The following is a 23922-nucleotide window of genomic DNA, read 5'->3' as shown; positions in this document are numbered from 1 at the left end:
CGATAGGCATAGAGTAAACAGCCTCATCGTGTCGCCGGACGCCAAAAGCTGCACATGTGTATTGAATAGAACAACCTTCTATAATATGGAAAACCATCTCTCAGTATCTAATCAAGGGCTTGCGTTTGAAATTATTGCTGAGTGACTTGGCTTCAAATTCATTTGTCATAGAAGCTGCGACATAATTCGGATATATTTTGATTGGAAATGGCGTCGCCGGCAAGTGCAGCGAAGTGTCCGACTCCGACTTCGTCACCGGTCGTCAGGAATGTACTGTTAACGTCTCCATCAAATCTAATGCACCGACTTTTGCCAACATCACCTAAAAATCCGAGAAGTCCGAGGCAAATGTCGCCAACGAAAACTCCAAGGCAGAAGTTGTATAATGACGATGACGACATATTCGGCGGTGTACCTGTGAAGGTTAAAGAGAATATAGGAGGTACTTTGGCACAATCTCCAATGCTTCTGAGTTCGACTGCAATTGACAGGGCATTTGAGCTATTACTTGCAAGTTTTCGTATTTTGTACAAAAATGTTCGGTCAAACTAACAAACCTTTAGGATTCTAGAGGTATTCCAGAACATGTGCGCCCACATCTTCGTGAACTTGAGCTCAACGTAAAAATGAGTTTAATTAATAACGATATGTGCCCTTCACCTACTGTAATCATCAGTCCTACGCACGTCCGGGAGCCTAAGACCGTCACGCGTTCAGACACTCATCTATGGTCGCCCAAGCGATTAAGGCGACAGAAGACCGCGGAGGGTAGTCCCACTAAGGATATTGTATTATCTAGTCCGGATAATTTTGTTGAGTACCTCTTCGCTACAACCCTGGCTGATATTTCTGTGAGCACTGCTAGAGAACTGAAGAGGTCACTGCGCTGTGAGAGACTGCAGTGGATGGAGCGCTTTCTGAATCGCGATGGTATTGATACTATCAGTCGTTTATTGATTGAACTTACCAAACTGCAGTGGCGGTAAGTGCCCAACGCAAAGTTAGAGGAGTGGTAACTGATGAACACAGAGAAGATAAGGAGGACAATCTTTTTCATGAGTTAATGCTCTGTCTGAAGACCATCAGCGAATTTGAGGTGCGCTATCTCTTAGTCGACTAATATTATCAGCAGCTCATCAACTTTACAGGTGGGACGTGTCCATTTGACCAGCATTGCTCCGCTTCTGTTCCCAAGGCTGATTGATTTCATGTTCTCAGACAAGCAGCCAACATACTTTGCTGACAGAGGTCTAATAGTTTCACTCATTGGTATCTAGAACATTTTGTAGAGATTCTTGCCAACGCTAACTCACCATTAGCGATCTACATTTCCACTGCCCACAAAGACGATCGCTATGACAGATGCAAGTCCATTCTATCATATCTTGAAGATCCAGCGCAGCCAGTTGAAAAGCTGACGCCAACTTTTATCGAAGTCAGTCATCGTCGACGGCCATACAAGAATTGGTGTCTGGAATGCGGTAATGTCGTTCGCGACGTGTTTTGGGTATTCATACACACCAGTTATCATATCAGGCTTATTTCTATCCAACCTGAGGAGGTATTTGTAAGGCAAGGGTCGGGTGTCGGCCACTCGTGTGGTGGCGGGCACATGTCAGGTGTGGAAAGGGACGCAATTGAGTACCTCGCCTTTCATATCGATTTATTTAATCTCATCCTTGCCTCAGTGCCGACCCGAACTGAGAGGAATTGTATTCGAAAACAAATGAAAGATAGCGGCTTTGAGAGCCTTATCGGCAAGTACCTAAGAGCTACCAATGGAATTCATTCGAAGCGTCTCCATATTAGTTTGGAGACACTAATAGCATTGGCGTTCACAGATGGTTGGAATACAGAATACATGAGAACCGGTGTAAGAAGAGATGGAGAGGTGCCGGTTGAAAATCCATTAAGAGTAGTGCCAACTTTCCCGATAAATACTGTGCTGTCGCAGGATCTATTTACTTTACCGGAAGTTGATATTTCTCTTTCTGGTCCGAAATCACAGCAATTTGCAGCAGGAGCGGATCCCTGGAATTAATAATGTAATGTAAATTGCGTATTAACGTAATAAATAATTAAATAACGTACGATCACTGGGTTTTCGCCAATAATCAACGACCCACAAATTGCTCAAGAGCGGAAGACCAAGATCCCAGAATACTACAAAGCATCCAAAATATCCAAAATTCTAGTCTATGCCCCAATACGCACCTTCCTACTATAGAGATGAGGACTTCTTTCTGAAGAAAAGATCCCTAAATAGCTGCTTCAGCCCATACTCGTCACCCGTCTTTTCCATGATGACGACTTTCTGCCCGAAAAGATTGTTCACAACTGATTTCCTATTCTCAGTCTTCTTTAGAGTAAATGTAGTTCGCCCAGACTTAATCAGCTCATGCCTCTCCCTCAGGGCATCGGCTAAAAGTGGAGCGAATTCTGCATAGCATAAGCGTAATTCTCTTTCCAACGTCAGGTAAGAGCGGCGAGCTGGTCCAGGAGCCTATTACGTGAGCTAAGTCCCATTTTATTCGAGTAGATATAAAACCTTCCTACCATCAAATTATAGCTTCGAATACTATCGTTTAGTGTCTTCACTGAAAGCACATGGTATTTATGCTCAATCGATTCCCAATCATGCTTAGGCAATAGGGAAAATGTTGATCCTGTAGGCACTACAGGCTCCTCACGAAGATCATCGGTTTCTGTGGAAGTGGCGGCCTCCGCCGCAAGAACACTTTCTTCGGTCTGTTGCGTACTTTCACCTACATCTTTATCCTTCTTTGTATAAATGCCCAATCGCTCCGCCTCAGCCCGTTCAGCTTCCGCATATTTCCTTGCTCGGGTCATTTGCGCTTCTAGATTTGGGCTCGTTGCAGCAATTAATTGCATAGCATGGCGCTTCCAGCTCTCGCGAAGGCCCATCCTAAAGCGTCTGAGATCCTGCCGAATTGTAGCCTGCTTACAAATCCACGGGGGTTGTACATCTTGTCTTTGGATAATTCTGTTCAAGAAGAATTCTTAAGCTTTAGGTATCAGCTGTGTTCACATATAATGATATTCAACAGACCGAACTTGCCTGTAGTATCTAGAAATGGCGAAGAGATTCTCGCATCCATGTCCAGCTTCTCGCCTCTCGGTAGATTATTGAATTGGCCCCGCGACCTAGCCTCTTCAATTCGCTCGTCCGCAAGAGCACGGAGGCCATGAAGGGTTCCTGGCATGGCCCTTGGACCACGAAATCGGTCTTTATATAGTCTTGAAAATTCAGTATCTTCTTCAAACTGTCCAAATCGTTTCCCGTCTTTTTGCTCGTCCTTATCCTTGCCGCCTGATAGAGTGCCGGTATTCTTCGCGATGGAGTACTCCAATGACAACTCTCGGGCGCGAGCTAGTCGTACTGAGTCCGGCATCGATGTTTTCGTCTTTGGAAGAGGAACAGTATTACCACTTCCACCCGTCTCCGCTCCTGTGCCGCCAGAAGTCGACGCCACTTTATATAGTCTTTGACCACTTCCACCGCCCGGAATCCGCAACGGCTTGCTTGAATCAACTAACATTCTCAAAACCGCATCTTCCGTAGACTCCCTACCAGTCCATGGTTTGCTAAATGCTAAATCCTGAGTATGTTTGCTCGCAGATTTCGGTAATCGTGTGCCGGCTATAGCTTGCGCGTGTTCCTGCTTAAACGTCTTGGCAGACAATCGTTCTTCCAAATCCTTCAATTCCTTCACTGACATAAATTCGTCATCGAGTGCCCGACCAGCCATTGGATCGTCTTTGATTGGACTTGCCTCTTCAGCTAATTGTGACAGACGGCGCTTCATGTACCCGATATCGCGTTCGTCAAAGATAGCTTTGGGAGAATTTGGCTGGATTGTTGGCTCGGACTGTTCCGATTCCGATGCTTCTTTCGGCTTATTGTTTTCTGAAATTGCCGAGACATGGTTGATCCGAGTGGTGCTGTGTTGCCGAATTGGTGTGCTAGTGGTATTTGATCTCGTGAGAGCGAGTGTGTGACCAGAGCGTAGAAACCTCGTAGATCCGGCCTTCGGGGAGCAATTAGCGAAGTGCAGTCTAGCGACGCAAGAATACTGCATGGCTATTAATAACTCGATTGCCTAGATCTGAATGATCGGTTCGACGCGCGAACGGCGAGCATTGGCAAGAGCCGACAGTCCGGGTTTATCGCAGATGACAATGGATGAAAGGAACGTTGTCTACGCGTCGGCAATATCAGCACAATTTGGCGTCCATTCCCGCAGTTAATACCTTGATAGATTGGCCACAGAATACTCAATGACACGTGTAACATGTATCTTGAAGAATTCTAGAATTGTAACTGCCGCGTACTTTAACCCGCCATTTCGTTATTATTGCTGCATTTAAACGCCAATTAATTCAACTAATAATTACAGAGCAACATATTATATGCCAATAATATTCACCATATATCCGTATCGTACACACATTATCATACACAAACTATTTATTGTTTCTATGGTTGAGGTGAGTTACCGCAGCTTCGGCTCTGTCCAGCTTTGATGCAGCAGCAGGTACGCTCTTATCTTTATTAGCACACCATATTTATTATAGACGCAATTTGTAAGTAAGATAAACAAACCTTTTTCATCTCTCTCAAAGTAGCAATTAGTTTCTCGAAATCGGCCATAATACTTTCTCGACGCGGTAAGAATTCCTCGACCTTGACATCGGCAGAGTCTGCGTCATCCATAGCCACATCGTCCGTTTGGGCGTTAGTTCGCTGCTCGTCGAGCATCTCTAACTTAGACTTGTACGACTCGAGAGCACGTAGTGGGGTTTCGCGTCGTAGTTTGGTGACTTCTACCGTTTCTTCGTCGATTTGAGCGTACAGTTCGCGAACTTGCTCATTGAGTTCTAAATCGAAAGGCTCATATTCTATTCACGTTATTAGAATGACCTTCAATAACAACATCAAAGGACAATAATAAAGTGTACGATACTCACTGTCTGCGTCTTCCTCTTTATCAAGATCTGCCCCCCTCATCAGCGAGTCCAATGAAGGATTCGCACCTTCTATGCCGTTTACCACTAAACTAAATTTTGACAACTCAATCGTCCGTAAGATAAACTACATAACATTTAGATTCCATTAGTTTCCCACGTTTGACAAGCTTTCAACGCGCACGCGTATTACATCCACATACCTGCTTCAGGATCTCCTCAACCTGCTCCTTCAAAGGATCTTGGCCACCGGACTGCTGCGTGGGAAAATTGCTGTCAATTTTGGCTTTAGCAATATCCAATAACTTTCTTTGCAAAAAGCGGACATCCTGTGATACAAGTTGAAGTTTTTGGTGGATGGGTGGGTGATGAAGTTGCCGAATTTCAAAATCCGGGACCGTTCGCCCTGATTCAGCTGCCGCCATCCTAAAAGAAAACACGAGAGCAATAAAAAATCTCGCCAGGCTCGTGTTTGCGTGGACGGCTGGACGGCGTGTACGAGGAGAGGTATTGGCGCTGAACTACTGGAGATTGAGCCGTTGTTGATTTGTTTACTTCCGAAGAGAGGTGGACGGAAAGCCACAGACCAGGCACCGTTAATTTCATACAGCTATCAATGAGCATATCTGCTGACGGGTTAAGCTGCAAAACATAGAATATAACTTCTATTGTAAGATTGCGCGTCGAACCTACTTTTAACTATATAAAATTAACAAAAAAAGAAAAAGAAATGGACAAGTCCGGGTTCGAACCGGAGACCTCCAGTATTTTCACTGAACATCGGAGCAATGCAAAACTGGCGCGACTACCAACTGCGCCACATGCCCATCTTATGGTAAAATATACCGTCAACCATACAACTAATGTAATGTGGTCTAAACTCTGCACATTTACGGCAGTAAATGTAAAAGCGCCGACGGAATATGTTGCATTTTAGCATTGGTATAATTTTTGGAAGTCTTCAAACCGTTGGATATTATCCACTAATAATAAGGAAGATCCAGACAGCATCTATAAGTTAGGATATTTCATATCCGTTAGTTATCAGTGAATGAGTAGCGTTTAACTCTGTAGATCAGTTTCAGAAGCTACTAATAGGTCTCACTTACTAGATCCGTCTGAAGTGGGTCTCAGATCACGTATGTGTTACCATAGCAACAAATTAACTTTCTCCGATTCAGATCGGACGAATAAGAGTGGGACATTCTTGGCGTATCTGCGATTAGCGTATATTTACCTTGCCCTGATTCAGGTAAAGGGAAAATAATGAGGTACACGCTGTCTCATCGGTCCCGGTTCCAGATCTCGGTGGCTGATGTCTTGCAATTAGCTTCCTCGAGCGTGATACCCTTGTTATGACTTTCTCTTCTTTCTCTCTTTTTTCTTTCTGCACACACACTCTTTATTTCTTGCCTTGGTCATTTATCGAATCTATGCTCCTGGTGAGCATTTAGAATTTGCTTTGTGTTTTAGAGATTGGTTATCGCAGCTGGTCTGCTTTAATTGCTCGTGTTCTGTTCTCCTTGATATTGAAGTAAGTAATAAGTACTTTCGCACTGGTGTGGATAAGGACATTGACTCTCCTGATATTTAGATCGCCGGCCGATCTTCATATATATATTATAAACCTCAAATTCAGCACGATATATTATTTAAGAAAATATAAAAAGAGAAGAGAAGATGTCTGTAGCTACGCTAAGAGGTCGTTCTCGACAGCAACGACGCCCACCGATCCTCGACAGACACCAGCAGCAATACATATCTCCGCAGCAATTACCACCTTCCCTGCGGCCGCAGACGATTTATCACAACTCGCCGGACTTGTCCATGTCAGGGAGCGATTTTGAACGGTACTACAGCTCGGCGGTCGCGGATCCGGAATCAATACTGATGGAGAGAATGTGGAGTCAGCAACGCAGCACTGGTGTCTATGAACAAATTTGCGTGCCGCCTAGCTCACCGCCGCAGCAGAGTTGGTACCCAATTTGCTCCATTGTAAAGCGATATGTCTAACTAAAGTGATCCAGAGTATTTTGACTCCTGTAATTCATCCGTACTTATTAACCCGGAGACGTCGGTTGATAGTTTCTTGCCGGGGCAGGACAACAACATTGGCAGCCGGTATGATATATTCTCACGACTACCATTGCAATCGTATCAGACGTCCTTGCTCCCAAACCTAAGGCCCATAGACTCTACGGATGTTTCGTTAGAGTACTCGGATTACGAGAATCAGGACTACTATGTGCGAGACCATAGCAGTTATGATTTCTCGGTATTACCGTCTGACATCCCCCCCTACCAGGGCGGTGCTTTGACTTCGGAAGGGCGCAAGAAGCCGGCATCCGATTTACCAGCGTTAAGTCCAGGAAGCGATTATGAGGCGGATTATCCATCGGAGGCATTATCACCGGGATTTGAGTCAACGGAGGATACCACGGATTTTTCGTCTCCGGAGTTAGCGCAAGGAAAGTCTTTCTCGTCGCCGAATCCGTATCGGAAAGCAGACTGGAATACGGTGTGGCAACCGATCTTAACAGCTGACCCTGTCACAAATGCACAGTTTACGATCAACGTGGAGGACGAAAGGCACTCCAAAGTCCCAACCAAGACGCTAGACACTTACGTTGAGGGTCCAGGAGCGGACGGAAAGTACATCTGCAGATTCACTGACTGCGGCAAGAAATTTGGTAGGAAATATAACATCAGAACGCACATTCAAACTCATTTGTCAGATAAACCGCATTTGTGCACGGTGTGTGGGTCGCGGTTTGTGAGGCATCACGACTTAAGAAGACATTCTAAGACGCATGAAGATATGAAGCCGTTCGTGTGCCCATGTGGAAAAGGGTTTGCTAGGCAAGACGCGCTAAGTCGGCACCGTATGCGTCAGATCTGTGTAGGTGGTCTTAAAAGTCCGGAATTGAAGTAGCGTGGCAGTGTTATATTTTTGTGTGTGTCCGTGCCATTATTTCTTGTTGCCGGGTCAATAGGGTTTTAGGTGTTAATTAGGCGGATTGTGGTTTTGTCGGGAATGTTTCTGGGAACCCCGAATGAAGTTCAAGATTGCGCAATGCAATCCATCCTGGAGTGGATTTCGATTTCAAGTATAGTTTTGGTCTAGGTAACAGCTCTATGTGTTTGGATTCTTGATTGTATATCAGTATTGCTTATTACTAGGTCAAAAGTTGTACTAGATTTTTTGAAAAATATGGATCGGGTTTACTGAAAAGCATCTCCCTTTCTTTGAATAGTGTGCAACAGTTGATGTAATCGAAAACGTCATACAGACCCTGAGACCCACGACGAACAATGCACCCAGAATATACAATGATTTATATGCCTGTCAATACATCCATTGCCAATCAAACAAGTTTTTAACCAAAACAAAAAAAAAATCCGTCCAACATAAATGAAACGACATGAAGCCTATACACAAAAAAAAAAAAAAAGGAAAGCATTGTACAAAAGGAAATATGAGTTAATAGCTCTATGAGACAACGTTCACAAATCTTCGTCGAGGTTTAGTCGGCTTCCCGCCGTAAACCCCACAATCTTATCAATAATATCTTTCCGTCCGCTTTGTTTAGCAAGTGTATGGAATCTGAGCAAATGTTTGTCAAAAACCCACGGAAATTCTGAATGTTCCCATACAAAACGCCACGCCTTGTCTAAAAGATGGGCACGGGCGTAAATATCGACCATAAACTGCACTGCCTTAAAATCCATTTTTTGTCGTTCCTCGGGTGGCAACGTCTCGTACTCCTTTGTTTTCTTCCAAGCTTCACGCTCAGCGTAAACGGCTTTACCGAAATAGAAGTCTTTGGTTCGGAATGCCAGTTCGAGCGCGCTTTGGTAGATGTATCTGTTGCGAAGTACTTTGACGGTGAATGCAGGGTCCGGTTTGCCGAAGCGAAGGTCGAACGGTTCAGTATGCATTTCGATGCCATCTTCGTCAAAGGAAGTTGATGAGTCGACTGTGACGCGATGGGGTAAAGACGGGCCCTGAACTTTCGTGTCGTATGCACAGTCTGCTACCTTTGAGACTGCTGGATCGATCATCGGCGTGGTCGATTCCGCGAACCAGAGTCTGTATTCGCGGTTTTGGTGATTGTTAGACGCGATTGAGAGATACGTGTTGACGACAAAGTCGGTGATGAGGTCGGGGTGTGATCCTTGGAGATATCGCATAACGGCGTGCGCTTCAGCCAGGAGTTGGTCGACGTTCGCGATTCGAGAAACTGGTAAAAACGGAGGGAGGTCAGCGTCGATGTGATTGAAGATATTATCGACAGGGATGAGCGCTTTTTGGACAGCCATGCCCAGATCCGTGTCGAGCGCGGAGTTGGCACCAAGCGAGCTCCTCCGTCTGAGGCAGATCGAGTACGCACGGAACAAACATTGGAATGAGTGCGGACATGGTCTGAACGACGGCTCCACATACAGTTGCAGCAGTAATAGACGTGCATACGCGACGTCGCCGGCGACTGCGCAGATATTCAGCATGAGCTCGATGGTAAATTGAGTCATTGGGTACCCCCGATCTCTGGCCTCCAACAGATACTGCCATGCCTGGTAATGGTACTCGCGGCGGGTTGAGCACGCGTAGATTAATGCATTCATGATGATTTGATTTGGTTCGAGTGGATTTATGGGCCTAGTTGTCATCTCATTGTACAAATCCAGCGCACGTTCGGTGTCCTTCATCGCACCGCACGCGCCAATCGCGATTGAGTATATCCGCTCGTCAGGCAGGTTGGTTGTAGCACGGAATTTTAGCAAGTCGAAGATCTGGAACAGTTCGCGTAGTCGTCGCGTTTTGAAACACATGCGCATTAGAAGCGAGTAATGGTCCAAGTTCATTTCTAGACCTTGCTGGCTCATCGTGTCGACTACGTTTGCCATTGCCTTGAAATCGCGTAGATGGTAGTGAAGCTTGAGTATCTGTGTATATGTATGCTCTCGCGGTTCAAAGTCCTCTAGTCGCCAGTTAGTCGCATGTTTCACACGTTACTGCCAACACGAACTTACCGCTCTGCATTTCATCCACCAGTTTTTCAACCATATCCTTGTTCTTCGTTTCGGCGTATCCGCCAATAAAGCTATCGTATAGATATCTGCTCATCTTGACGTTGCTAGACTACACAAAAAAAATCTCAGCATAGGATCCTGCAAAGCACCACACTACTGAGCAAAACGAAAGCTACCTTGATCATATGCATCAACTGCTCGCCACGGCGCGCACGCACGTCCACCGGGAGCAGATTAACAAACTGCGTCACATCATCCCGTAAAATCCCATTTAGACCCGTCTCCGACAATTTGGTCACTATCGAATCCCAGTCGCGCTTAGCATCCCGAACAGCCAGAACCTGCTCATCATTTACGCGGTCCTGTATCGCGTCGGGTAGGGCAAGGGATTTAGCAGTTGCTTGCGGAAAGAACATCAGGTTGTTCGTGCTGACCGCAGGAAATAAGCTTGCATAGGCGGAGTCGATTTCCTGATCGTCCAATCGAATCTGGAATGCCTTGGGGGGTTGCGAAATTAGTCACTGGTCACTAACTTCTACATAAGCAATAATAGCGTACCTTTTCAGGACTCTTCATCATGGCATCTTTCTGATCTGCCAAATTGTTCCGCGAATACGTATTCGCGCCAGTCTGGGTCCACATGAAATCACCTTCCACACCTTCATGGTCGCGCCTCCCCATATCATTCGCCGCCCATCTGGTCAGCGCGGCAGAAGTTCTCAAATTTCGTCTCCACACCCGCGTATGCTGTAAACACGATATACTCTGCCTTCTGACAGCCTGTGGCGTCCGCGGTATCCCATCAAATAATAGAAACATCCGTCCTATAATTCTCGTCTGATGCAGCATATCTATCCGCTTTCCGGTACCTCACGCGGGAAGCCTCTCAACCTCCGCGCCGCGTACTCTAATTATCTTATTCCCTGCAAAAAAAAAAAATTTGACTCGCTCAAATCAATACTGCGAACACATGCAACGAATGGCGTTCCAAAAATTTCGATTCGATTTTTTTTTGCTACCGGTGTTGGGAGATATCAAAAAGAAATTGGGAAAACCCGATGCCCCGGAGTACTTGTTACCCGGATCAAAAAGGCCAAAGCAGGGCCGTGACGTACGGCGGCAAACGATGAATTTTCTCCCGGACCCGCAATTGGGATTGTATCACTACAAACATCTGATTTCAGTAGGGATTAAATTTTTTTTTTGGCAGATAGGGAGTTATTGTTGTTTGTTTATAAAGGCTTTTGGAGGTGAGAGAAATACCACAATGTCGTCAGATGGCGAATCGTTCTCCGAGTCCGAAGAGTAAGTCCTTAATGAAATTTCATTTTTGATCATAGTGGAAACTAACGAAAAAAAAATTTAAAAGATACGCACCGCCTCCTAACTTCAATCCCCTGTCACAATCCTCAAGTACATTGTCATATTCCAATCTGGCGAAAGGCGGGAAAGAGTTGTGGCTGCTCAAAGTTCCCAAATCTATGCGCAAGAATTTACCGTCGCGGATTCCTCTGCCCTCGATCATTGATCCGCAGGCGAAGTTTGAGCATGACGGGACTGATTTTGCGATTGTGGAGAATAAGGAGGAGGAGGCCACTGCTGGGAAGATAAAGGTTTTGTGTCCGGATGGAAAGGGGAATGTTAGGCAAGGTGAGCGATCTTCTGTTATATGTTCGGCAATCTTGATCAGGCTAATGCTGAAATAGTGCCCGATTCGTTTGTAAAGATTCTGCATATCAATGAGGTTGCGAATATTCCAAAGATAGATTCTTCAATAGCAACAAGCAAATAAAAATAAATGTAGCGAAATAGAGCGCAAAGATATCCAAGTGTCAACGCCTATAATTGTTCAATTATATTACAGCCATAGACAATTTCTATGTTACACGAGCTTAACTCCTAGCCTTTTCCTGCAACTGAGCCTGAAATGATATTAACTATGACTAGTGAGCACTTCCAATATCGCACAATGTAGCCAAACACAACATACCTCGGCCCGCTTCTTTTCACTTTTTGCCCGCGTATCATTAATCTGGCCCTCTATGCGTTTTCTAAAACCCGATCAGTATGGCAATTTCATTAATACAATTCCAGTGACGAATTCTCACATCTCAGACTCAATAAATTCCAACCGTTTGTCAACATTCATGACAGCCTCTCCTTTATCCTGCGGTACAAGGACCGGACCGATGAGTTTATAAATCTTGGAATGATCGTCTAATATCGAAAATTCCTGTTGCTCGGGTTAATATATTTATGCACGAGAAGAGAATGAACAAGCCGAAGTAGTACTTTTTGGACGATTTTGTTCTCTTGTATTTGTGATTCGAGTTTTTGTCTCGCCTCGATGAATGAGGATATATCTAGTCCCAATTAATACATTACTATTAATCGGCACCAGTGAGCTCTTATGTTGCATAGTATCGTGTTTATAAAAAGAAGATAATTGCGATGAAGAAAATAAGTACCTGATTGCGTGTTGCGAAATTCTTCAGTAAGTTTCTCATATGCGGATTGCGTAGCAACGTCAGCCATTTTTTTCGATTGAACGGAATTATATAATTTTAATTTAAATCGAGATTAGCTGATGTCAATAGGGATCTCAGTAAAACGATATCTGATGCCTCAGGCCGCTAGTGATTGATGATCTCAATATGTGAAGCGCTAATAAGTCAACGAGAGAATTAGAATGCGAGAGTATATTAGGGTTTAGGGTTGATTTGGTTAAGAGAGCGAAATGGACAGGTCAACCGTACTTAGAGCAACATAGACGAACTGAATGATCTAGATTAATTTATTCAAATTGAATACCGTGATATAGTCATGTTAATCTTACGAGTTGGCTGTCGACGGAAGTAGTAGAGCAACACGCTTTTAATAGAGATGCTAGGTAATAAGAGTGAGAAGAGAACCACTGTCAGCGGAGGCGAAAACCTTGGAGACAGTCAGCCACACTTGCACCTTGGAGGGTCCGGAGCATTATAGTCCGGCGGAATCAGTAGACCCGACTCCGACTACACGTGAGGAGTGGCGGTGACGGCCTGCTGGCACGTGATACAGCCGGACGAAGATAATATATCTAAGGTTCCAGTCACGATTAATCTAGTATTAATTTTATTTATAAGCTGCTGCTACTGCTACTATTGCTAAGCCAGCTTCTCCACGTTGTCACACTGCCGCTAAGAATTGGGTGGGACGGTGTTAATCGGGAGTACGCTTTTATCAAGTGGTTATTGATGCGTTGGGAATAGAACACAAAATGGAAAGTTGAGTGTGATTTACGACGGCTGATGTCGAAATAATAATAAGTTAATTGAATGACCAAGGGGCTGGATTTCTGGCTTTCTTTGGCTTATGAGTTATGACCAGACAAAACGGAGCCCCTGATCCTCGTCTCTCGTCTCTCGTCTCTCGCCCTCGCCCTACTGGGCAGAAGCATATGCATAATATTTACAACACATTAATATTATGGTTAATAGTGACTAACTAACTTTGGCGACATGCCTATTGCTAACCTGTCGTCAGCAGCCGTCATTTATCTTGTGGCGTCTGCCAAGAATGCCTGGCAGTCTCTCATTGTGGTTACGGCGAATGCGAGGACTATACAAATATAATTACAGGTAATGCTCATGTATGAAAAAAAAACCAGCCGAACAATTAATTCAGTATCGGACGTTTTAAGCGAGTTTGGACTTCGTGTTGTCAGTTCGGTTAAGCGAGAGCCGACGCGAATACGAGTGAGTACCGGGTTGCGTGACCCGAAAACGATCCTGTGCGATTGCGTCCAAATTCGACCCCGAACATGGTGGATTGCGAATTCGGATTGAACGATTGAACATCCGACCGTATGTTTAGTTGGACAATTCACATCCAGCGACTTTTTAGCCGTCGTCAGTCACTTTTCATTTGATTTTGGTTGCAGCACAGGTTGCCACGTCATGAGTCATGACTTAGCGTTTGCCAGCGGAAAGCTTACGTAGGTGGCTTGCGAAAGTACTGGTCTATAGGTGGGAGAGTCTGCGATTGGTGCAGAAAAAGCTTTGTTCACTAGTAATTCAATTTAAACTAATCCTCGGGAAACAATACGAGGATTTCGGATAATTTTTTACGCTTATTGTATGCTGCCACGTCTCTTGCGAGCTTGGCTGTAAGTCGCATATCACCCAAATTTGATGGGGGGGAGGATCGACTCCTTTTGAGCCGTGGCTTATTCAAAAATTAGCAAGCGTGACCCTAGTCGGCAAGTCGGACTGAACTTTGCGCCGTGGCTCTAAAGAAAGACGCCACGAGAAAGTGGCGGTGCTAAAAGAATGTGAGCGCCGTCCGTCATCATCCGCGGCTTCTTACGGATCCGTATCCGCAGTCTTACTATATAGCTTCTTGCTGGCACCCACCTACACTCCCGGACCCGAGACGATTAATGGCCGTATCTTCACATTCGCACTCTAGCCATGTGTTCACCTCTTCGTTAAATAGTATGTTCATCTCCAATCATCCTACGAAATCGCAGATCCACGCCTTTGCGTTTGACTCTCTTCTCGCCATTCCCATCAACTTCGTGTCCGCTGTCGCTGCAATGGCCGCGCTTCCGCTGTCCTGTCCCACCGGTGCAACATATTCAGACTCCAAGCTGACCTCGTTCTCCGCGTTGACACCGCTCCCTCGTCAGAATGACCGCCGCAAGTCGTCGTCGCTTCCGCCTCCATCGTTTTCTCGGCAGCCGAATGGTTCTGACCGTCGCTCTTCGCTACCACCATACCCGCGACGGCCCGCTTCGACGGTCTCGTCCTTGACTCCGTCCAATACCGCAACAACTTCGCCTTCGCGCAGCTCGTCGACTGCGTCGCTGTCACGTTCAGCATTCTCCAGTTCAAGCTCGTCCACTCAAGTCCCCGGTCTCGGGAGCAATCCAGAATCATATATCCTCGCAACCCCACCACCAAGACCAGGCTACAGCCAAACCCACCTCATCTTCCAAATCCAGCGCCTCACGTCTCGTCGTGTCTTGCCCGTCTTCAACGTCAAGCGACCAGTCACGCCGCCTGCGCCTGTCGCGGCGTTCCAAAAGAAAGTGATCCAACCAAAAAAGCTTTCCACGGCCCAATTTGTCGTGTACTCTTGCGACGACATCGAGCACGACACGCACGCATCCGTCTTGCATGCGTCTGGCCATGAACTTAAGTTCGGCCATTCCAGCGGCCTGACTTGGCGCCTACGAACGGACGGCGCTGGTCCCAGCGTCTTCGTCATTGCCGTTTCTGAGCGCGATGGGCGCAAGACGCTCGGTCGGTGGACGCCGTCGAATCTTGGACCCGCCGGAGTGCCGCTGAGTTCAACGTCCGTGAGTAACCATCCGTCCGGCGAAACGAGTTGGCATTTCGTGATCAAGGGTGAGGTTCTGGCGACCCTGTACGGGAATCGCGTCGACATTGCCCCTACTGCGGCGGAAATCTCACGGAAGGGCTACCTGGGCCGTTTACGATTTGAAGAGGCAATCGTGCTGTCCTCTGTCTTCATCGAGAACATGCACATATTTGGCCGTCCACCACAAGTTGAGCCCGAGCGCATTATGTCTGACGAACAAGTCCTGTCGACGAGCTCGATTCTTACGCCACCTAATTCCCCTTCACCTGTCTTCGCATCCAAGAAGCTGGAGCATCGCGCATCGACGCCGGTCACCATACGGCGTTCGTCTTCCGAACTAGAGAGATTGAGCAAACTTGGAAGCAGCATACTTCGTCGCGGACGCACATTGTTGTTGCGGAAAAGCGCGTCGATGGATAGTCAGAAGACTATCATTGCATGATTTCTTTGTATATATAACTTATATTTTGTATTATACTTCTTTTTCTCTTGTACATTTGGATTGAGGGTCGTTTATCTGGAATAAGAGTGGGATACATTTTATCATGGGTTAGGTCTGTTCATATCGTTCATGGGGCGCGATTAATTTAATGAGCATTTGTATTAAAAGTATATATTATATTTCATATTATTACTATCGCTACTATATGCATTATCGTCCATCAATTATCTTTCCTTATTTCATAACTGATCAATTTGTCACTGTTCATAGAAAGATTGAACCGTCTGTGGGTAAGGGCTGTCAGAAGTTAGTTGCACGCAAGGAGCCGCAAGCCACACGGCACCAAAACGATTAGTAATAAGAAATGACAAATATCCTTCGTCAGCTTCCGTCACAAACCTTCTTCCAGAAACTTTTTTAGGTTGGCATATTATAACTTATTTTTTAATTTTTCGTGGGAAAGTTTGAGAGTTCACGCGATATATATCACTTTGAAATTTGATTGCAGACTACAGGTCTAACCTTATAACTTAGGTATATTATATATGAAACTGATTTGCAGCAAAGTATTTGCCCTGTTGTTAAGGTATTGCGTAGATCTTAGAACCTGCGTCCGGTTCGGATATAACTTATAGGAGACAACAACCGAGATGTGATGCTTCTTAAACTTTAGACACCAACAGCCTCGGCTTGTCGTCTTAGCCGCAGCACCCCCTGGACTCGGCGGACGGCCATATCATCCGAAGATTCCGATCCGGTTCTCCCCGGAGGAATTTTAGCTGTGGCTGGTGTCCAAGGCATGTAATAACCATGATGATTTAAATCCAATAATATCAAAGACATATGAGAGCCGAAGAATTAACGCTAGGATAGGCAGTTAACGTGTGCGTTCCGGATCCGAAGAGAGACACTGTCAATTCTTTGCGTTTATATATAAAGCGATGAACCGATTTGTAAATTTCTGCGTGTCCCCAACAATAGACTATCGGCAGCAACGTGAACTATTACTGTTAGGCATAATTGAATAATCCTAATAACTCTCCTGCTGTGAGTTTTCGCCATGGCAGTAAGCGACAGCGTTATTTGTTTGCCGTTTCCGAAGAATCGTCGATGGCCCGCATGTATTACACGAGAATCAATTAATCGACGCAATGTACTTAACCATTCGTCATTAACCTGGATATTGATTGACAGTGATGCCAAACTCGGTCACGGCCGTCAACTGAGACTCGCAACCGGCACATCAGAGCGATATCAACCGCATAAGCATGACCAAAAGTGAGATCAAGTTTGTTTCAAGTTTGTCTCCGGATCTTTTCAAGCCTGATGAATAAGAACGAGCCCTGGAATTCATAATGAACATCCCTGCTCAGACTCGGGAATCTCTGTCAACAGATCCGTCAACCTTGAACTTCAACACCGCCACGACCCATGAAAGAACATGGAACGAGGAAGTGTATACAGTCTGACGGTCAAGGCGTTGCGCACAACTCTGCCGTGGTGGCGTTTGGCCAAACAAGCGTCACTATGATTGTTACAATCAATTGTTCGAAACTATCTGCCCACGAGGTAAACAGTACTTCTCATAAGAGCGAGATAAGTTCCACCGGATACCTCGACCTGGGACGAACCGAGCCAAAACCGGCAACTGTCGACCAATTAGGCAGCATTAGTAGCGGACCGGAAGAATCTCCCTTCCGGGCAACATTTATGAGGCGCTAGTGAGATTGTGAAAGCAGCTAGCAAATTCGCGGGATGTTTGTTGGTTCTAAATTTAAGGCAATCCATACAGGGTATCATATACTAAATCATCACAAATGCTGCATAGCCACTAAAGCAAACTCACAGTGTTTTATTTTATTTCCGAATATCGTTATTTAATGAATATTTAAGATCTGGGTCGCTGTTGTCAAACTGCTAGTAAAGTCATTGGTGACACGCGACGTCTATAAATTGAACATGCAAGCTTTAGTGGATACGTCATATGTAGCTCAATTATCTACCGTAAACGCTCTACTAAATGAACCGCTTGATATATTTCAACGAATCAGGTTGTGCTATACAGTAAAAAAATTGTCGTCGTGGCATTAACATATTTAGCTATAACCTACCGAGTGTAGCCAGTTCATTTCTGGAACGCCATGACAGTCACGTGCTTGATTCTTCTCTTCGATAACGGAAGAAGGGCGTCGGCAAAGTCAACCATTCCTTATCGACCACTAACTACATCTCGGTGGAGACTGGCACTCAAACCCCCATCACCAAGAAGTACAAAAATGCGCAGCGGTACTTCTTCGGAATGACCTGTTTGACTGCACCGGCTATTTCTTTCACATGTGGCGAGACCTGACGGTAAAATCACTTTCACATTGACTTGTTCACGATCTAGTGAAGCAAAACTTGAGCGGGATCCTTCTCGCGTTCAGCGCTACACAGGCAAGTCTTGTTACGCATCACCCGCACAATGACTGATTCCAACATTTATTGCTAACATTTATATTTTTTTTTAGTCCCGAAGAAAGTTTTGACTGCCAGGGAGAGCTTCGTGTCACAATGTCTAAGGTGTACGAATCTATAACGATGGTTTATGAACACAAGTGCCATATGGAAAACCGATAATTCCATATGACGGAAGAGATAACAACCTATATCAAATCTCAAAAACGTCTCGCCCCACGGCAAATATACAAATGGCAAATGACTCGGAATCAATTTGAAAAGACAGACTTACATACTATCACAAGGCAACAAGTGTATAACTTCTGGCATTTACAAAATCCGAGTGGGAAAGAGACGCCGCAAACGATCTTAGATCTGCCCAGCTCCTCGTGGCTGAGCAGGGCGGATTCCAGCTTCTTGAGGGACTCCAAGAACCTCGAGTCTCGTTGGCCTTCGTGACCCAATACTTTACCAATCAGGAGAATATATTCGCGCCAAAATGACAGAAGTCTTCGTGGACTCCACGTTTGGTACAAACAAACACGGATACGAGCTATATTGCGTGCTCACCGAGTATGACTTGGTACCTCTATCACTATCATACCTTCTACTGGATCTTGAGAAGGCAAGAGGGGACGCAGACTGACGCAGTGGTTCACTGCATTGCAAAATACAGGCTTGACGCCTAATACTGTTCATACCGACAAAGATTTCTTAGGTAAATTCATAGGGATACTCTATAAGGTTTTAAGCTCACAGTTCGTGGTAGAAGTGACAGCGGCCAGTATCGCGTTCCGAACACACAACAGTAGGTATAATCATCACCTCTGTTTGTGGCACCGCTTGCGAGCCATCGATCAGTATTTGACAGGGAAAACCCGAGGCATAGGTTTTGATTCAGCCGACACTGTTAGAGCCTCTACGCGCACGACCGTTCTCCCATCCTATCTGCACTTTCTGACGGAAGAATCCGAGTGGATGCTTTCAAGCCGAGAGACAAAGAAAGTGTACTGCAGATCAGGCGCGAGTCCTTCGCAGCATGATTAAGCGCCATCTTCTCAGGCTAACCATTGTTGCCGAAGGTTGTCGTCGACAAGAGCAGCGCGCCGGCGAGTCTGTACGAAAGTTATGAAGATATTCATGCATCGTCGGTGAGAGAGATGCTTGAATACTGCAGGTCAATTGGCAAGCCTAGGCTCTTCGGTATTTCTGGGCTAACTGGTACAGGCCAGGTCAGGGCAGGGCAACAGCTCGCCAAGACAATGCTCTCTGACCAATGGTCCGGGCGGAAGGTCTATTCCTTACGTTCCGACCTATATGATCCGTGATTCTGAAGGCAACGTGTTTAACTACATGGATGTCTTTCAAAATATCTCGCCGGCGTTTCCATCCACCTGGTTGAACGAAGGTTGGGCTCGGTGGGAGATCGCCTCTCTCTGTGGCAGGCCGGGATCGTCTGAATCGATACCAATTTCACGTACCACTATGCGATTGGAGAGCCATTGGCGAATCCTAAAAAAGGGCTACGCTTTCGAACTGTCCTGGCCCATGGTCCAAGAATTTGTTGCGGCGGCTTCCGCATATGCGGAAGTCAAGAAAGATCAAGTCGCTGCCGGATGGCTCCCAGTGATGGCTGACTATACGGCGCTGGCGCCGGCAGCCATCGCTGTGTCTGAGTTCGCTTCCTGGACGTCGCAGGCGCTGACTCTCTGTGCCCGACAGCGGGTGCTTGAGAGGCTAGTCGCGCGGCCAGCAGATGGTGGTGGTTTCGTCGCCATCCAGCTCTGCCCAATGTTGCATCTCGATGTGTCTTGGTCAGAGCAGGTGTGGACCCTTACGATGGACCATGCTGTCGAGTACGCTCACTGTCACCTGTACTGGCCTTTAGGCTAGCACGGGCATACGTCGTACCTTGGATCCTGGCGAAGATTCTTCACCGGCACCTGGGTGTTATGCCGGGCAGATCGGACTGGAGCCGGATGGCGGCGCACTTTTAGGAGCGCCCGTCCGACCGCATCAGATATCCTGGGATGGTGATCCCGTTTGTGCCCGGCGAAGTGCTTCCCCTGACGGACGAGTTTTTACAGTCAGCAGGAGAGGAGGGCGTGTTGGAGTGAGGGTGTGGTCTGATCAAACCAAGGCTTGATGTATTAACTTACATCATCTGCACTGGTCTAGTTCGGTCTCGCATCCACGTGTATCTTCAGGATGAAGCTGGACGTGTGAAGCCGAGTCTGTACGAGGATTTCGCCCCTTTATGGCGACAGTGTGTAGATGCTATTGATGAGAGCGTTATAGATGACCGAAACAATCTCTATCACGCCGATAAACGTCAGTGGATCTGTAGCTGTCCCTTCGTTCATCTTCAATTCCAGGTATATGTGCAAACACTTGGTATCGTATTATTCGCTCCCGCTAACTGTCTCTCCTGGAAGCAGAACATGCTCCTCCATCTTCGTGCGTTTCAACTGGCCGAGGGTTTTGGACTATACTGACCCAGTCTCCGAACTGCCCGAGGAAAAGGAGAAGAAGAATAGTAATGCTCTCTCTTGCTTGTTAATCAACATGGAGAGTACTTACCAGAAGATTTACATCTCAACCACAAAGGCTCGTGATGTTTGGCGTGCACTCGAAGAACAGTTTGCACTGATCTGGACTGCCTCTAAACCCAGGCTCATGTGCAACCTCTATTCAACTAAGATGAAAGAGGATACGACCTTGGAGGCCCACTTTCAACAGCTATCCCATATCAGGGATCAACTTGCTGTTGCTGGCAAACCATCGATGAACCAATGTTTGTCGAGGTATTCCTTCGGTCTCTCACATCCTTTTATAGTGATGCACTTCCCTCGCTTCTCAGGACACCGAATATGCCGGTGAGTGAGCGCCTGACAGCAGTGATAAGCATAGTGTGAGAGCCCGGCCGAGATGCACGCCAGACTTGTTTCAGCAACAACTGCCACTCATACGATTCGACGGCGACTTTGATGTCGGTGGTGTCGGGGATGTTAGTTCGACGGAAGGATCAAGTGACTGCCTTGATTCTGTGCCAGTCGTGCAGTCATCCAACTACATGGAAGAGCTGAAATCCCTCCAGCTCTTGCCGAGTGAGGATCCGGAAGCACAAGAGGAGAACGACGAACGGTTGTGGGGAGCTTCTTCGGATTATGCAGTGGGCCGCGGGCGAGTCTCACTCAAATCCAAGAATGCAGCGTGACCTTGGTGACTTCATTCGAAAGCAGCAAGAGTTTATTGCGCGATACAAAAGACCCTACGAGGAGGCCATGGGCAGGAAACGCTCAGCCGACAGCCAAACGATGAGAAAAGCACAGAAGTCGTATTATTATATGCGACCTCAAAATCATGGCCAGGGATCTGTTTAGTCGAGATCTAGAATATTGAGGCATCCCTTTTGTATGAATGTCTTTTAATGTCTGACTCTGGGTTTGTTTGCCATTTGTAACATTTTTGATATATTATACGATAGCACAAGGTTTCAATCATAACTATGTCTTATTACCCAACCCTGGAACCCTCGGCCCATTTATGTGTGGGCATCAGAGTTTGAGGCCAATCTACTTTCAGCATAGCGTAAGTTCTTGTCCACGTGGGTATGAAGCTTAGTGCCTTGTGTATCGTTTTGGGTGAGGGGAAATTCCTTCCCCCCAGCCGCACTAAAATAATGGCGTGTTATCTTGCACTATTTTGTGTCAGCTGATATTAGAACAGCCAACCTGACCCACGGCCCGCAATATTCAACAGAAATGTGCTCCACGAGGTCCCGTCCATTGTGCTGCAAGCTCAAGGGTTTTTCCCGTTGGTTTGCCGGCCGATATGGATCCTCATAGTGGTCTGTTAACTTCTTTTTGATCCGGCGCTGGTCTAACTAGCCGATGTTCCTGAGAGCTTCTTTATTCTCGTCGTCGTTGTAGTTTGAACGGGATGACCATTCCGTAACTTCCGCAATTTCCCGCGCCGCACAAATGGCGCCACCCGAGAGGCGCACGTTCCCCATATAGACCTTGGAACTTACAGAAAAGAATATTCTTAGTTACGACAAATTTTCGAGGAAAATAATCATGCCATCATTGGAAGACTTGCAACAGAGTGACCAGCTAAGGGAATGGCGAGAACTATATATTGGACCAATTGTTCTGTCCTGGATTTGGTCGCAACAACTTACAACCGACTAGCCCGATCTATCCAAGATGCCGTTGACCTCAGAACAAGTCAAAATCGTCAAATCGACGGTTCCTGTCCTCGAGACGTATGGGGCCATCGTGACGGCCCATTTCTACAGCAATATGTTGCGCGAAAATCCTGAATTGAAGAACATCTTCAACACTACAAACCAGACGAACGGCCACCAATCTAGGGCACTTGCTGGCGCGGTCTACGCTTACGCTGCACACATTGACGACCTTGGCGCCTTATCACCTGCCGTCCAGCGCATCTGCCACAAACATGCATCGCTATACATCCGTCCGGACCAATATGAAATTGTCGGGAAATATTTATTAGGCGCCTTTCAGGAGGTTCTGGGGGATGCCTTCACGCCCGAGGTACGGGACGCTTGGGCGGCCGCGTACTGGCAATTGGCCAAGATCATGATTGACGTTGAGGAGAACCTGTATCGTGAAGCCGACGGCTGGACTGACTGGCGCAACTTCAGACTGGACAAGAAAGTGCCAGAGTCAGAGGAGATAACATCTTTCTATCTTACTCCGGAGGATGGAAAGCCGCTACCATTGTATAAGCCCGGTCAATACATCTCGGTTCGAGTAAAGGTGCCCGGCCTGCAGCACTATCAATGCCGACAATATTCTTTGAGCGACTCGCCTGGAAATGAATACTATCGAATTAGCGTCAAGAAAGATCAGGGTCTGGACTCTGCGACGGCACAGACCGAGTCTCATCCTGGGCTCATCTCGAATCATTTGCACAACAGCGTTCAAGTGGGCGACATTATTCAAGTGTCGTGTCCTAAGGGCGATTTCTATCTTGAAGAAACCAAATCTAAGTCGCCAATTGTCCTCATTTCCGCTGGTGTCGGTCTGACACCACTCCTGTCCATGCTCAATACACTTGCGAGCACTGATTCTGACCGTCCCATCCACTGGATTCACGCAACACATTCTCGGTTTAGGCAAGCTTTCCGAGCTCACGTTCAGACGGTCGCTAAGTCGCATGACAATGTCAGAGTGACTGTCTTCAACAAGCTCCCTTCTGACGACGACGTCCTAGGCCGTGATTATCACTATGCCGGTCGCATCGACCTGAACAGGCTGGACAGAATTTCCGACTTACATCTCGATAACAAAAGTACAGAGTACTTCGTTTGCGGACCGACTACATTCATGACAGACACCGAAAGGGTACTGCTAGGGTTTGGGGTTGACGCAAGCAGAATCCACGTTGAACTTTTTGGTACTGGTGGAGTTCCACCTGTATGAATTACTGAGAGCTGTGTTGTAGAAGTGCATGTTTAGCAGTAAAAGTCTTCATTGTTTAGCAGTAAAAGCCTCCATTGTTTAGCAATAAAAGTCTCCATTCATGATGATAATAGATCTTTCAATTTCAGAATTTTAAAGCGTAAACATGTCGAATCATTAACCTCACTTCCCGGTGATTATATCACTTTGACCCTCCAGCTTGCAATA

At 46.3% G+C, this 23922-nt stretch overlaps 10 protein-coding genes and 1 non-coding gene across 11 annotated transcripts; 6 read left to right on the top strand and 5 right to left on the bottom strand.

Annotated features, from left to right (window-relative positions):
• Positions 1-76: 76 nt before the first annotated feature.
• On the top strand, positions 77-2090 carry V1513DRAFT_451566 (armadillo-type protein). The gene is made up of 5 exons (XM_066898984.1): positions 77-510; positions 564-982; positions 1030-1096; positions 1149-1269; positions 1320-2090. Exons 1-5 carry the CDS (start codon positions 208-210, stop codon positions 2039-2041), a joined length of 1632 nt encoding a protein of 543 aa, XP_066751458.1. The 5' UTR covers positions 77-207; the 3' UTR covers positions 2042-2090.
• On the bottom strand, positions 1909-4353 carry V1513DRAFT_451562 (uncharacterized protein). The gene is made up of 3 exons (XM_066898983.1): positions 3080-4353; positions 2557-3020; positions 1909-2503 (listed from the first exon to the last, which is right to left on the bottom strand). The coding sequence occupies exons 1-3, from the start codon at positions 4098-4100 to the stop codon at positions 2222-2224; spliced, it is 1767 nt and encodes a 588-aa protein (XP_066751457.1). The 5' UTR covers positions 4101-4353; the 3' UTR covers positions 1909-2221.
• Positions 4293-5506, bottom strand: V1513DRAFT_226560 (kinetochore protein Mis14 like-domain-containing protein). Its single transcript, XM_066894410.1, has 4 exons — positions 5190-5506; positions 4990-5113; positions 4625-4920; positions 4293-4563 (listed from the first exon to the last, which is right to left on the bottom strand). Exons 1-4 carry the CDS (start codon positions 5409-5411, stop codon positions 4486-4488), a joined length of 720 nt encoding a protein of 239 aa, XP_066751456.1. The 5' UTR covers positions 5412-5506; the 3' UTR covers positions 4293-4485.
• Positions 5507-5717: 211 nt separating this feature from the next.
• V1513DRAFT_t86 lies at positions 5718-5813 on the bottom strand. Its single transcript has one exon. It is a non-coding gene; the product is annotated as a tRNA-Ala (tRNA).
• Positions 5814-6196: 383 nt separating this feature from the next.
• Positions 6197-8355, top strand: V1513DRAFT_419635 (uncharacterized protein). The gene is made up of 3 exons (XM_066895922.1): positions 6197-6520; positions 6581-6958; positions 7014-8355. The coding sequence occupies exons 2-3, from the start codon at positions 6667-6669 to the stop codon at positions 7916-7918; spliced, it is 1197 nt and encodes a 398-aa protein (XP_066751455.1). The 5' UTR covers positions 6197-6520; positions 6581-6666; the 3' UTR covers positions 7919-8355.
• Positions 8356-8490: 135 nt separating this feature from the next.
• Positions 8491-10111, bottom strand: V1513DRAFT_384296 (uncharacterized protein; the record flags this gene model as incomplete). Its single annotated transcript, XM_066895164.1, has 2 exons — positions 8491-9965; positions 10018-10111. The coding sequence occupies 2 exons, from the start codon at positions 10109-10111 to the stop codon at positions 8491-8493; spliced, it is 1569 nt and encodes a 522-aa protein (XP_066751454.1).
• A 1054-nt stretch (positions 10112-11165) lies between these two features.
• On the top strand, positions 11166-11881 carry V1513DRAFT_451548 (uncharacterized protein). The gene is made up of 3 exons (XM_066898982.1): positions 11166-11322; positions 11387-11667; positions 11724-11881. Exons 1-3 carry the CDS (start codon positions 11285-11287, stop codon positions 11807-11809), a joined length of 405 nt encoding a protein of 134 aa, XP_066751453.1. The 5' UTR covers positions 11166-11284; the 3' UTR covers positions 11810-11881.
• V1513DRAFT_451544 (Prefoldin) lies at positions 11631-12975 on the bottom strand. The gene is made up of 6 exons (XM_066898981.1): positions 12854-12975; positions 12486-12792; positions 12310-12380; positions 12126-12250; positions 12008-12068; positions 11631-11954 (listed from the first exon to the last, which is right to left on the bottom strand). Exons 2-6 carry the CDS (start codon positions 12550-12552, stop codon positions 11910-11912), a joined length of 369 nt encoding a protein of 122 aa, XP_066751452.1. The 5' UTR covers positions 12553-12792; positions 12854-12975; the 3' UTR covers positions 11631-11909.
• A 1444-nt stretch (positions 12976-14419) lies between these two features.
• V1513DRAFT_451538 (uncharacterized protein) lies at positions 14420-16108 on the top strand. Its single transcript, XM_066898980.1, has one exon. The coding sequence runs from the start codon at positions 14438-14440 to the stop codon at positions 15821-15823; it is 1386 nt and encodes a 461-aa protein (XP_066751451.1). The 5' UTR covers positions 14420-14437; the 3' UTR covers positions 15824-16108.
• A 2340-nt stretch (positions 16109-18448) lies between these two features.
• V1513DRAFT_460383 (uncharacterized protein) lies at positions 18449-21645 on the top strand (the record flags this gene model as incomplete). The annotated part of the gene is made up of 10 exons (XM_066899829.1): positions 18449-18488; positions 18745-18845; positions 18893-18980; positions 19032-19267; positions 19345-19465; positions 19671-19800; positions 20403-20611; positions 21148-21258; positions 21316-21409; positions 21468-21645. The coding sequence occupies 10 exons, from the start codon at positions 18449-18451 to the stop codon at positions 21643-21645; spliced, it is 1308 nt and encodes a 435-aa protein (XP_066751450.1).
• A 533-nt stretch (positions 21646-22178) lies between these two features.
• On the top strand, positions 22179-23856 carry V1513DRAFT_226110 (globin-like protein). Its single transcript, XM_066894409.1, has one exon. The coding sequence runs from the start codon at positions 22471-22473 to the stop codon at positions 23713-23715; it is 1245 nt and encodes a 414-aa protein (XP_066751449.1). The 5' UTR covers positions 22179-22470; the 3' UTR covers positions 23716-23856.
• Positions 23857-23922: the final 66 nt, after the last annotated feature.

Source organism: Lipomyces chichibuensis, assembly GCF_038497645.1.
Source record: "Lipomyces chichibuensis strain CBS 12929 unplaced genomic scaffold V1513scaffold_41, whole genome shotgun sequence".
Classification (NCBI taxonomy): Eukaryota; Fungi; Ascomycota; class Lipomycetes; order Lipomycetales; family Lipomycetaceae; genus Lipomyces; species Lipomyces chichibuensis.
The sequence above is the reverse complement of the archived record's forward strand: the minus strand, read 5'-3'. Positions and strand labels throughout refer to the sequence as shown.